Raw genomic sequence first — 14,732 nt, forward strand, 5'->3', positions numbered from 1 at the left:
GGGACAGTAAAGAAAACAGAATTTTTTAAAAATATTTATTTATTTATTTATTTCGCTGTGTGGGGTCTTAGTTGTGGCACGCGGGATCTTTGTTGAGGTATGCGAACTCTTAGTTGCAGCATGTGGGATCTAGCTCCCTGATGAGGGATCAAACCCGGGGCCCCTGCATTGGGAGCTTGGAGTCTTAGCCACTGGAGCACCAGGGAAGTTGAAGAAAACTGAATTGACTAAATCATAGAGGATGTGTGTTGGGAAGTAAGGAAAGATTAGTTTGAGAAGTTAGAGCCAGATTACGAAGAGCCTTGAATGCTATTGTGAAGTGTTAATATATGAAGTGGTAGACAACAAGAATAATTGTCATATGCAGTTGATTTGAAAATTACTCTTTCAGCTGTTTGTGTGAATGAATAGAATAGGAATACACTTTAGTCAGTTGGCCAGTATTTGTTGAGTACCTACTTAAAATGCTGCTAGCACTGCTAATAAAATCGTCGGCACCTTCTATTGAGCCTTGCTGAGTGCCAGTCATGGGGCTATGCATTCTACTTACATTTCTTGTAGGAGTTGTAAAAGTTGTATCATATGATCTTTGCCTTTGAAACTCTTATAATCTTGTTGAAAGAAAAGTCTTAAGGCACATAGTTTAAACTATAAAATATTCTACTGCATAAATGGAACTTTCTGAGGGATAGGATGTTCTTTTTTTTTTCCAGATACTGGTCCTGGATCTTGATTTGGATATATGCTTGAAATAAAGGCTAGTCTGTCAGTCCTCAAGAATAGTGAATTATTTTGTTTTGGTTTTATATTCTCTAGTCACTAGATTATATGCCAATCCTATACGGTTTCCTGAGGATCTTTATTTATGAGAAGGGGGTTGCCCTGTGTGGATTATTCAGATTCTCTGTTAAGGTGTACAAACTATTGTAAAATAATAAATCTACGTTCTGGTTTTAAAATAATTTATAGATTTGGGAGATTGAAGCATGACCGCTGACTATTTGCTATTGGGAAAGCGTGTGAAAATATATTTCTGCTGTTTAGAGTTTTTATAACAATTGTTCTAAATCATTTATATAATTATTTAATGTTTGTCTTTCTCACTAGAGTATAAGGCTTGTAAATTTAGGAATTGGATCTGTTTTGTTGAATACTGTATTTCCAGGGTGTTGCACAGTGCCTGGCACATGATAGGTGTTTAGAAATACTTTTTAATGAATGAATGAGTAAATGAATTCAGAGTTGAATTGTAAACCAGCAATAGAGATAATTCCAGCCTAAGAGTCCTAACCTAAAAAGTCTACCATCTCTTATAAAAAATATTGGAGTGCTGAAACCAGCCCAAAACATGGTTCTTTGCCTTCGGTGAAATTGATTTTATTTAACTAAAACGTAAGAAACACATTCCTTTGAAACTGAGGAGTGTTAAAATATATGATATTATTTTTATCTTAGACTGTGTTTGCTTTACTGTCAGTTGCAGAAGCTTGTTGCTTGAGTTAGAACAGTGGATCTTAAACATTGATTTGCACCATACCACTACAGCTTATTTATGATATCTGGAGAATAATAAACTTATTCTGAAATTTAAATTTATTTATAACTAAATGAATTTAAATCCATTTTGAAGGGCATTTTGATCCATTTTAACTGATTTTCAGTTCTTCCTGATCTTCTTCTCCTCCCCCTATACCCACTTCTCATGTTAATAATTGCCTCTGTTCTGATAAATTTTTTGTTATGGTCTATCCTGCAGAGAAAGAGATGCTGGTTGCCAGTTTTGGAGATCCCTGTTTTTTATGGAACACAGTTCTGTAAAATTTTCATAAGATTCCTTGGCAATAACATACACTTGTGATGGACCCTAGAAATACTGCTATGTTAGGATTGGGTTCTGATTCCGAAGGATTTTCAAGAAAGAGTCCCTCTGCCATCAGTACTGGTACACTGGTCAGCAAGAGAGAAGTAGAGCTAGAGAACAACACAAAGGAGGAAGAGGACCTTCGCAAGTGGAATCGGGAAAGAACCATCGAAGCAGGGAAAGATGATGGTTTGACTGATGCACAGCAACAGTTTTCAGTGAAAGAAACAAACTTTTCAGAGGGAAATTTAAAATTGAAAATTGGCCTTCAGGCTAAGAGAACTAAAAAACCTCCAAAGAACTTGGAGAACTATGTATGTCGACCTGCCATAAAAACAACTATCAAGCACCCAAGGAAAGCACTTAAAAGTGGGAAGATGACAGATGAAAAGAATGAGCACTGTCCTTCAAAGCGGGTAAGTAGAATTCCCAACAATATGTGATGATTAACAATCTTTGGATTTCTCTATTAATTTTTATCGAACCTACGTACATATTTTAGGAATTTTGATTTTAATCTTTTTATGTTATTTCCAAATAGTCTGTTTTGTGAGCCAAAACAGGCCTTGAGGCTTGTCACAGATATGAGTGATGGTATAACCATGTATGCACTTGTAAAATTACGGCAAATATTTTAAATGGGGTATATCCAGATTGCTGCTCCTACATGGCCTAGTGGAAAGAATATTGATTGGATTTTTAGTTAGGAAACCTAGAGTTGAATCTTGCCCTCCTGTTTACTAACAATGTGACTATAGACAAATTAATAGAGAAGAAACTGAGGCTTAAAGATATTAAATGATTACAAAACCACCTACCTTTCAGGATGGTTCTATTCCTGCTGCCCTCAAGAATTTTCGGAAGGTGGATTAAAAAATTTTTATCTGGACCTTTTTACTTGAGACAATGTTAGAGCTTGTCTTGCACAGCTAATTTTTAAAGGGCTTTGAGATGATTGTCTTTAGTAATCTTTCTATAGTATTTTTTTTTTTTTTTTTTTTTTTTTTTTTTGTGGTACGCGGGCCTCTCACTGCTGTGGCCTCTCCCGTTGCGGAGCACAGGCTCCGGATGCGCAGGCTCAGCAGCCATGGCTCACGGGCCCAGCCGCTCCGCGGCATGTGGGATCCTCCCAGACCGGGGCACAAACCTGCGTCCCCTGCGTCGGCAGGCGGACTCTCAACCACTGCGCCACCAGGGAAGCCCTATAGTATTTTTTTAATAGTGCTAATAATGAGGTTTTGTACTGAAAGGATTTCACCCACAATACATATTCTTAATATATAAGTAGTTTATATCCCACTTATATTATTTGTAACAGAATATAGTTTGTGGTTCCTGAGGAAAGCTATCTGTATACTTAAAACACTGTTGGTAATGGGTTAGGTGTTTATTTTTCCAACAGTTACTTTAGCATAGGATGTTGACTATATTACTGCCCTCTAAATTAGTTCTTCATAAACGATGGAAAGAGCATGAATTACAGAGTCAGAACCAAATTCAAATCCTGGCTTAATAACTATACACAGGCAATTTGGTTTATCTTAACTGAGCTGTGGTTTCCTCATTTATAACATGGGGCTATTAATGCCTGTATTAAATGGGTATATAAAGAATTAAATTTCAGTAGCCAAGACATACAACCCAAGTACCAATCAACAGACGATTGGCTTAAGAAGATGTAGTGTGTACGTATGTATGTATGTAGATGTGTGTGTGTATGTATGCATATATACATATATGCTTTTATACACACACACACACACACACACACACACACACACACACACAGGGGAATATTACTCAGCCATAAAAAAGAAATAAATATTGCCATTTGCAGCAACATGGATAGACCTAGAGAATATTTTACTTAGTGAAGTAAGTCAGACAGAGACAAATATTATTTGGTATGACTTATATGTGGAATCTAAAAATAATATAAATGAATCTTTATATATAACAGAAACAGACTCATAGACATAGAAAACAAATTTATGGTTACCAAAGGGTAGACAGAGGGACAGAGGGACAAATTAGGAGTATGGGATTAACAGATACAAACCACTATACATGAAGCAGATAAGCAATAAGGATTTACTATATGGAGCAGGGAATTATATTCAATATCTTGTAATAACCTGTAATGGAATATAATCTAAAAAAAAAACTGAGTCAGTTTGCTGTATATCTGAAATGAACACAATATTGTAGGTCAACTGTACTTCAATTTAAAAAAAGAATTAAATTTATATATAGTAGTTAGCATGTGGTGGATTCTTGTGAATGTTCTTTTTACAGCCTAAGGTGTTGCTTTACAAGGGATCTCTGGAAGGGTTTGTTTATCTGTACTTGCTCTCAGCATATGATGGTCTGAAGAATTTTGTGTTTGTTTGGATGCGTTTTTACATAGTTCTTACTAGCTTCTCTGAAGGGTTCATGACTCCAAAAAGATTAAGCATCAGTGGCTAAGGAGAGAAAGATGCACTGTTATGAGGCATGTTGGTAGTCTAAGAAAGCTTGGGAGTTTTGTTTTATTTATTTTAAAGCAACCAAAACATTTCCCCCCAATTCTTCAAAAAGTAGTTGGGTTTTTGTCCGTGCATTCATTTATTTATTTATTTATTTATTTATTTATGGCTGTGTTGGGTCTTTGTTGCTGTGCGCTGGCTTTCTCTAGTTGTGGTGAGCAGGGGCTACTCTTCTTGTGGTGCGTGGGCTTCTCATTGCGGTGGCTTCTCTTGTTGCAGAGCACGGGCTCTAGGCACACAGGCTTCAGTAGTTGTGGCTCGCGGGCTCAGTACTTGTGGTTCACGGGCTCAGTTGCTCCGTGGCCTGTGGGATCTTCCCAGACCAGGGCTTGAACCCATGTCCCCTGCATTGGCAGGCGGATTCTTAACCACTGCACCACCAGGCAAGTCCGTCAGTGCTGCTTTTAAGCAAATATTAAGCCTTAAATTTCTAGTAAAAACATAGAAATATAGATCATAGATTTTATTTCTTAATCAAACTTTTCTTTCAACAACGTTCAGAGGACAAAAACAAGACCCTCTGAAAAAATAATTTGCTATCCTGGTTAGTACTAACTCATTGATAACTGTTGATGTAATTTTTAATGACAAAACTCAAGTTCAGGTTCAAAAATGAAATTTTCCGTTTCTTGAATTATGTGACATATTGTTAAATTTATAGTAGTTTACTTACGGATTCTATTATTTAGAGTGATTCAAATATGTCATTTAGTTTTTAAAAATTTCAATCCACAGTTTAGTAACTGGCATGTTAATAACTAAAGTTTAAAGTTCATTTTATTTTTTTGAAAAGTATTAGATGCTCTTCATGTCATATAAGTTATAGATTTTAAGGGTCCGATTTTTGGTTCTTTTAATGTATTTTCCCCTAGTTTTATTGCGATATAATTGACATACAGCACTGTTTAAGATGTATTTGGTTTATTTTTCATTACTTTTGAGATTTATCTTTCTGTATTACATTTTGGCAAAACTAAAAAATGTCATAACATTCAGTGTTGGCAAGAATATAGGGGAAACAACCACTCTCATGCCCTGTTGCTGGGGAGTATATTGATACTGTACTTTAAAAAAAAGAACATTCATTCATTCATTCCACGCCTGGTCTTAGTTGCAGCACGTTGGGTCTTTTTTAGTTGCGGCATGTGGACTTCTTAGTTGTGCCATGCAGACTCTTAGTAGCGCTATGCATGTGGGATCTAGTTCCCTGACTAGGGATTGAACCCAGACCCCCTGCATTGGGAGCACAGAGTCTTACCCATTGGACTACCAGGGAAGTCCCGATACCATACTTTTTAAATTTTTTTATTTTTGGCTGTGTTGGGTCTTCGTTGCTGTGCGCGAGCTTTCTCTAGTTGCAGTGAGCAGGGGCTACTCTTTGTTGCAGTGCATGGGCTTCTCATTGCGGTGGCTTGTCTTTGCTGTGGAGCATGGGCTCTAGGCACGTGGGCTTCAGTAGTTGTGGCACACGGGCTCAATAGTTGTGGCTCGCGGGCTCTAGGGCTTAGTTGCTCCGTGGCATGTGGGATCTTCCCGGATCAGGGCTCGAATTCATGTCCCCTGCATTGGCAGGCGGATTCTTAACCACTGTGCCACCAGGGAAGTCCCAGATGCCGTACTTTTTGAGAGTAGTTTGCTTGTATCTGTCATAATTAAAAATGGTCAATTCCTTGATTCCGCACTGTCACTTCTAAGAAACTATCTTACAGAATACTTGCAAGTATATACCAAGATATTTGTGTAAGATATTTATTAGAAGTATAGATTCCTGATACGTTCTTATTGGTTCTGACTCAGTATGTCTGGGTATTTTTTAAAATATCTTTATTGAGATATATATAACTCACATATCATACCATCCACCCATTTAAACTGTACAATTCAGTGGTTTTTGATATATTACATTATTAACTTTTTAAAAATTGTTGTAAAATATATTAATATAGAATTTGCCATTTTGGTCATTAAGTGTAAATTCAGTATCACTAATTCCATTCACAGTGTTGTGCAACCATCCCCACTATCTGATTCCAAAACCTTCTTATCACCCCAAACAGAAATTCTGTAACCATTAAACAATAACTCTGTATTGCCCCTCCACTAAGCCTCTGGTAACCTATAATCTACTTTCTGTCTCTATGAAATTGTCTATTCTAGGTACCTCATATAAGTGGAATCATACAATGTTTGTCCTCTTGTGTCTGGCTTATTTCACTTAGCATAATGTCTTCAAGTTCATCCATGTTGTAGCATATACCAGAAATACTTTTTATGTCTGAATAATGTTCCATTGTACGTTTATACCACTTTGTGTTTATCCATTCATCATCTGTGGACACTTGGATTGCTTCCACATTTTGGCTATTGGAAAATATGCTGCAGTGAACATTCGTGTACAGACATCTGTTTGAATTCCTGCATTCTATTCCTTTGGGTAATATACTTAGGAGTAGTATTGCTGGATCCTATGATAAGTCTGTATCTTTTTGAGGAATTGTCAAACTATTTTCCATAGCACCTATACCATTTCATATTCCCACCAGCAATGCATGGGGGTTTCAGTTACTCCAAATCCTCATCACTGCTTTTTATTTTCTGTGTGTGTGTGTATATGTGTATGTATGTGTATTTTAAATAATAGCCATCCTAAGGGGTATGAAGTTGTATCTCACTGTGGTTTTACTTTGCATTTCCCTGATGACTAATGGGGCTTATTGAGCTTATTGACTATTTGTATTGAGCTTATTGACTATTCGTATATCTTCCTTGGAGAAATGTCTGTTTAAGTCTTTTGACTGCTTTTGAATTTTGGATTTTTTGTTGTTGTTGCTGAGTTTTCAGGGTTCTAGATATAGTCTAGATATATGAGTTGCTAATATTTTTTTCCCATTCTGTGGGTTGTCTTTTTCCTCTCTCTTGATAGTGTCCTGATACATAGACGTTTTCAGTGTTAATGAACTCCAATTTGTCTGTTTTTGTTTTGATTTTTTGTGTGTGTTTTTTTTTTTTTTTTGCGATACGCGGGCCTCTCACTGTTGTGGAGCACAGGCTCCGGACGCGCAGGCTCAGCAGCCATGGCTCACCGGCCCAGCCACTCCGCAGCATGTGGGATCTTCCTGGACCGGGGCACGAACCCATGTCCCCTGCATCGGCAGGCGGACTCTCAACCACTGCACCACCAGAGAAGCCCCAATTTGTCTGTTTTTTTTTTTTCTATTGCCAGTGCTTTGGTGTCATAGCAAAGATATCACTGCCAAATCTAACATCATGAAGATTTTCCCCTATGTTGTCTTCTAAGGGTTTTACAGTCCTGGCTCTTACATTTAGGTCTTTGAGAGATTTTCAGGTATCCCTCTCACCCTGAACTTGCTCTCTGAATTCAGAAACTGATTAAGATAGCAAGAGATACTTCGGACATGGGAAACTCATATAAAAAATTTAATGTATACGAGTATGGATATTGGACTAGTAACTATTATTTTGATTAGGTAATACACTCCTATGATTCAGAATTTAAAAGATAAAAAAGGAAACAATGAAACATTGTTACCATCATTACCCTTCTCTCCCCTCAAATCCATTTTGGAGTCTCCTTTTAGGCAATCATGTGACAACCCCATGCTAACTATGATAACTAGCTAAGCAGAACAACCATTTCTCAACCAAAATGAAGAAAAACTGTTCTGTGTATTGAAATTGTCTTACTTGGAAAATAAATAAGAGCAAGTTGTTTGGAACCAAAATTGGTGCAAAGAAGCTTCCAGGAACAAAACTACAACATCAGTGCTTTTGATATCTCCCAGAAATATATTATATATATATACAAGCAAATGCAAGTAATCCCTTCCCCCCCAATTTAAAAATATAAATGGTACTATACTGTACACACGGTTTTGTGTCATTGTTTTTTCCACTTAAATAGTGTGTTAGCATATTGTGGAGGATTTTCCTGTATGAAACTAAGAGAGCTTCTTTAGCCCTTTGGAATATGGGTGACGAATATTTTTTTTTCCAGTTTGTCATTTGTTTTTAGACCTTGCTTATTTTTTATTTTGCCATGCAGAAGTCTTTAGTTTTTTACTGAATTTAATTAATCTTTCCTTTTATGGCTTCTAGAATATGACATATAACTAGAAGGGCCTTCACTCTTAAGTTTATAAAAGATCTCCTTATATTTTGTAATAGGAGTTTTTTAATGTTTCATTTTTTCATTATTATTATTTTTGGCCGCAGATCTTAGTTCCCCGGCCAGGGATTGAACCCAGGTCCACAGCAGTGAAAGCTCAAGTTGTAACCACTGGACTGCTAGGGAATTCCCTTATGTTTCATTTTAAATATATAAATATTTGATCCATTTGGAGTTTATAATGATGTGTAATATGAGTTGTGGATCCAAGTTTATCTTTTTCCAAATAGCTGCAAGTTGTCTCAACCCTTTTATTAAGTTTTTTTTAGTCCTCAGATTTGAGACACTACCTTTACCATACACTGAATTTCCATGTGTACTTGAGTCTGGTCTGATTTCCCACTTTGTGTCATTGGTCTCTATTTGCCAGCATAATAGTTTTAATTATTATGTTTCATATCTGGTAGGGTTAATCCTTCCTCATTACTCATATTTAAGAGTGTTCCTTGCATTATTGCCTGTTAGTTTATAAGCTTTATGTGATTTTTAATAAAAATAGAACTTTTTTCTAGAACTTGTCCAATTGATTATAAAGTTCATATTTTGTTCATCTTTATCTGTGGTTGAACTTGGAACCTAATTGGTTCTCCTTCAGAAGCTCTGAATTTGCTTTGCCAGGAATTAGGGTGTGTTAGTAACACCTTTCCTGGGGGAGAGCCCCATTTTACCCCTAGGCCATGGATTGGTACGTTTACCCTCTGGGCAACTACGCCTACTTAGATCACCCTTCTTTTTTCTTTTCTTTTGGTACCCTTGGAGATTTTTCTTACTTCCTGTGAGGCCACAGTGCAACAAACTTGGCATCTTATGCTGGATTGAGTTATTTTATTGTAGTAGACGGACCTTTATGCTATTTAGCCTGTCTTATGGCTAGAGTAGAAATCACCTGATTGTTTTATAAGAAATACGTTCATTATTAATTTTAAAATAGATTTTCCTGTCTCATTTTTGTTTTGTCTATGGTGGAAAGGCATATTTTCTTTTAAATTTCCTGTAAAAATTTGGATTTGGCTGTCTTGCCAACTTCATGTTGTGTCTGTGTCATTTCATAAGTTGTCAGAATGGTATAGTCATTCTTCTGCAGTATTTTAGAAAGTGAAAGTAGGGAAGTCATTATATTTACTTGTATTTATCACACACCAACTTAAAAGGAGAAGAGGCAGTGTTAAAATTTACAGCTGTAATTATAATTTCCCTGCCAAAAGATAGTTTTCTGTTTAGAAAAAAAATGAGTGTGCTGACTTAATAGATTATTTAAGAAACAGTCCTTTGGAGATGTAATTTTGAGTTTCAGTAAAGTGATTTTTATGGAGAATTATTAAAACCCTCAGTGAATCCAAGTAGTCTAATTAAGGTCTGTTGGCCTAAGATTTTATTAAATTATAGAACTGATAGATTAATGTAGGTTCTTTAGTAAGAAAATATACAGATAATAACAGTTCTCTCTGTTCTTGCTCCGTATGGTTAATTTGCCTAGCAGTCTTTAAATTGTTTCACACAAATTCCAATTGTTTTGAAATGAAATGTTGAGGAAAAAAATGAGTTTGATATTACTTAGGTTTTGGCTTTTCTTTCCTTGGCATACCTGTTAAACAGCAGTAATTTATCAGGTTTTCTGCATATAGTAGTTCCTTTAAATTGTGCCCTATATTAGATTAGCCTGATTTTAGATAAAATAGATAAAATGTATATAATTTTAATTGAGATACAATTCAAATACCATAAAATTCACTCTTTTAAAGTGTACAGTTGAGAGGTTTTTAGTATATTCAGTATATTAGGTACATACAGAGGTGTGCAACGATCACCACTGTCTAATTTCAGAACATTTTCATTACCTTAAATGTGTATTTTTATTTTGTCTATTACACTTTAGAAAACTAATCATAGGACTAATATTTTACTTTGTACTTTTCACAAAGGAGGGTCACATTTTGTATCACTTAATTTTGAACATAATCTCTTGTCTAGACTCATAACATTTTTTTATTTATTTATTCCTCCATAAAATATTTGAGTGCCTGTCATGTGCAGTAAATGAGTAATTATGATGTAATATGATAACTTCCATAATAGAAATACATATGGAGTGTTTATGGAATCAGTATTGTTGGGAGAAGGTAATGAGCAGGAGAATATGCATGGAAAGCTTTACAGAGGAACTCATTTAAAATTAGATGTTGACATCTTTGTTAGAAATTGCTAGAAAGAGAAGGACTTTGGGGGCAAAGTAAATAGTAAAGGGCAAAGGCGGTTTTAACATGTCTCCTAGATGTTTGTCAGTTGTGCTGTAAAACAAGAATTTGACAGTCCTTTAGTGTAGGTGAGTACTAAGAAAATAATAAAGAATGGAAGACAGGTGGGGAACTTATCACCTCTTCGTATTGCACTCAAAAATTTAGGGAACCTCCCCTTCACTTTTTGTCTACTTTTTCTTTGTATCAGATTTTTGGTTGAAGTTTTTTTCTCTGATCTGACTTACAAAGTAAGTTTTAACCTGAAAATCATAAAGTGTTGTTTTTAATGCTATAAGATTTTATTTATCTATCTATTTATTTATTTATGGCTGAGTTGGGTCTTTGTTGCTGGGCGCGGGCTTTCTCTAGTTGCGGAGAGTGGGGGCTACTCTTCCTTGTGGTGCACAGGCTTCTCATTGCGGTGGCTTCTCTTGTTTCGGAGCATGGGCTGTAGGCGTGCGGGCACCGGCAGTTGTGGCTCACGGGCTCTAGAGCGCACGCTCAGTAGTTGTAGCGCACAGGCTTAGTTGCTCTGCGGCATGTGGGATCTTCCTGGACCAGGGCTCGAACCCGTGTCCCTTGCATTGGCAGGTGGATTCTTAACCACTGCACCCAGGGAACCCCAATGCTATCAGATATTAAAGCAGAAATTGCATGACCATACCGATTTGTTCGTGGGATTTTTTCTTTGTTTTTAAAGTTTTGTGATCCTGTTTTATATTAGTATTCCTCTTAGAAAGAGGAAACATTTTAAAGTTAAAATGATTGATTTTTGGGAAAGTTTTTCTGTTTGAAGTATTTAGGATTACTTGTAGTAAGTAGGAACCCTATCATTTATAACCGTAATGTTAAATATTACCAAAGTTATAGTACCTGAATTTTATTTTATAAATCTGTTAATAGTGAACTACCTTGGTCTTCATACAGTGGTGAAAGTCAAGCAGGAATAATATTGGAGCAGATTGGTGGAGCTTTTTGAGGACACAGAACTGCAACAGCAGATGGCATTAGAGATCAGGTTTAAGGATGAGTTGCAGGGATTTAACTGTTAAGGGGGGAAGGGAAGTGAGGTACATTGAGGATTCAGGGTACAGCTGGCAAAGCTCAGAATGACCCTTGGGTGTTGTTGGTCTGTTTAAAGGTATATGTTTATTTTTTTTTTGAAACCAACTATTTCAAAATCTAGCAATTAAGAATTCTCTTCCAAGAAGAAAGGGAAATTTTTGTTGTATGCAAGATAACTCCTTCTTCCCTCCCCCAGCTAAAAGCTGGAAAAATATGAAGGTGTCATACAAATCTATTTAATATAGCCTTTGCTTCTTCATTATAAATAAGTATCACTTTGCACCAGCAAGTGCCTAATGTTAGATGTTAAGAGAGGTATATATGATTGGGTAAAGACCTACCAGGGAAAGGGGCAATAGTTTGCGTATTAACTGTGGCTTCCTTGGAACCCCTTAATATAAATATGAGTTTTTCTCCAAGCTGGATTTATGGTGTTCCTAAAGGCTTTGGTTTCTCCAAAATCTGTTAGCTAAATTGAGAGAATACCGATCAGTAAAAGAAGGTAATGTCTCAAAGATGTCAGAAATAAGTAATGTTAATGAGAAATAGTGATGAGAACTCACTCTTTAAACAAAATAGGTTTTGAACTGTTAAATTTGGTCTTTTTCTACTCTTTTTATTTTTTTATTTTATTTTTATTTTTTTTGCGGTACGCGGGCCTCTCACTGCTGTGGCCTCTCCCATTGTGGAGCACAGGCTCCGAGGCCATGGCTCACGGGCCCAGCCGCTCCGTGGCATGTGGGATCCTCCCAGACCGGGGCACGAACCCATGTCCCCTGCGTCGGCAGGTGGACTCTCAACCACTGCGCCACCAGGGAAGCCCTCTACTCTTTATTTTTTAACAGCCAAGTCCTGATCTGCTATGTATATGTTACCTTCATTTTTGGAAAACATTTCAAAGTCAAGTATACATGCTTGCAATAAAGTTCTGCTACTATATTAGGAAGTCAGAGTTTAGGAGGTGCACAAAAGCATTTTGACAAAAACTCACAAATGGTAAGTATATATACGAGAATATTTTAGCTGTTTTTAGCCAAGCTACATAGAATTACTAACATCTGAGTATATATGTGAAGGCAAAAAGACGATCCTAATAACTGCAGGATTCAGTAGTAATCTTCACTGTAAAAACAGTGAAACAAGATGGAACCTGCTTCTGAACCCCACCTTTTCATTTTTTGGCAAAATTGCTGAATGTGATTATCTTGTAGTTCCTTGTCTAGCCCTTGATTGCATGGGTAGGGAGTTACAGAAGACTGCTGAAGAAATCACAGGTAGATACTGAAAATTACAAGCCAAAGGCAGGGGAGCTTGGTAACTTCCCTTGTTTGGCAATTATGACCGTTAGGAATTCTCAAACAAGTAGAAATTTTCCTAGGCATACTTGGTGACATTTTTTCCTTCTTTTTCAGCTTCGAAGATAAAGATGAGAAATTAGAAGAATAAATTTAAGGTTACTAAGTTCCTAAATAACAAGCAAAAAGAAAGAAGTTTCAGTATACAGTAGAGAGAGGAAGTAGGATGAGGGAGTGGAAAGAGTTAGCTCAGATGTCACCCAATTCTTTTTTTTTTTTTTTTTTTTTGCGCTACGCAGGCCTCTCACTGTTGCGGCCTCTCCCGTTGGGAGCACAGGCTCCGGACGCACAGGCTCAGCAGCCATGGCTCACGGGCCCAGCCACTCCATGGCATGTGGGATCCTCCCGGACCGGGGCATGAACCCGTGTCCCCTGCATTGGCAGGCGGACTCTCAACCACTGCGCCACCAGGGAAGCCCTCACCCAATTCTTTGAATGTTTCCTGAATCCTTGCAGGCAGAGTTAGTTACTCTAACCTCTGTGCTTCCACTGCATATATTTCTCTGTTTTTAACACATATCACATTATATTGTAATTATTAATTTGTCTTTCTTTGACAAGTGAATGCTCCTTAAGTGTCAAGGTAACCTTTTTAGTTTTTGCATTTCATGATCAACATGGAACATGCTTTAAAAATGGTTCAATAAGGGACTTCCCTGGTGGGGCAGTGGTTAAGAATCCGCCTGCCAATGTAGGGGACATGGGTTCAAGCCCTGGTCCGGGAAGATCCCACATGCTGCAGAGCAACTAAGCCCGTGCACCACAACTACTGAGCCTGTGCGCTCTAGGGCCCACATGCCGCAACTGCTGAGCCCACATGCTGCAACTACTGAAGCCTGCACGCCTAGAGCCTGTGCTCTGCAACAAGAGAAGCCACCACAATGAGAAGCCTGCGCACCGCAACGAAGAGTAGCCCCCACTTGTCACAACTAGAGAAAGTCCACGTGCCACAACGAAGACCCAACGCAGCCAAAAAAAAGTTCAGTAAGATTATGGACTGTGGGTTTATATCTGTAAGCATAAAACAAATACTACCACCACCACCAAAAATACTGCCCTTAAAATATAGCTTGGGGATAAGAGAATATGTTTGCCTAGTCCGAAGATGGTGCTTGTACACATAACTTTCATAACTGAACTACTCATAAATATTTTCTCTTCTTTCATTTACTGCAAGTTTATGTTAAAACTTTTAGGTCTTTTCAAAACAGCCTATAGGTAGTTAATTTTAAGAAGTAAGTATTATTGGTAGTAATGCTATGACTTGTGGCTGTTTCATGAATTTCCTGGTAAGGCACAACTTTGGTTACTACCCTTATAATAGGTCAAACAAAAACTTTCCTTTAAGTATTTTGTCACAACACAGAGTGGTGAACTAAGTTGCCTATGTTATCTTCATTTAAAAACAACCCCACATTAGGCTCTTAGTTTAAGAAAACATTTTTAGTAGTCAAATACCTTTTGAATGCATTTAGCACATCTTAGTGACTCATCCACTTAAAG

General features: G+C 37.1%; 1 protein-coding gene across 2 annotated transcripts in view; it reads left to right on the forward strand.

The window, feature by feature from the left end:
- Positions 1-14,732, forward strand: part of ASH1L (ASH1 like histone lysine methyltransferase) — a 204,352-nt gene that overhangs the window by 24,330 nt on the left and 165,290 nt on the right. For both annotated transcript variants that reach the window (XM_030842181.2, XM_060298439.2), the window contains exon 2: positions 1,757-2,277. In XM_030842181.2, the coding sequence (XP_030698041.1) occupies positions 1,858-2,277 (420 nt within the window). In that variant the 5' untranslated portion in view covers positions 1,757-1,857. The remainder of the gene's footprint in view (positions 1-1,756; positions 2,278-14,732) is intronic.

Source organism: Globicephala melas, chromosome 1 (assembly GCF_963455315.2).
Source record: "Globicephala melas chromosome 1, mGloMel1.2, whole genome shotgun sequence".
Classification (NCBI taxonomy): Eukaryota; Metazoa; Chordata; class Mammalia; order Artiodactyla; family Delphinidae; genus Globicephala; species Globicephala melas.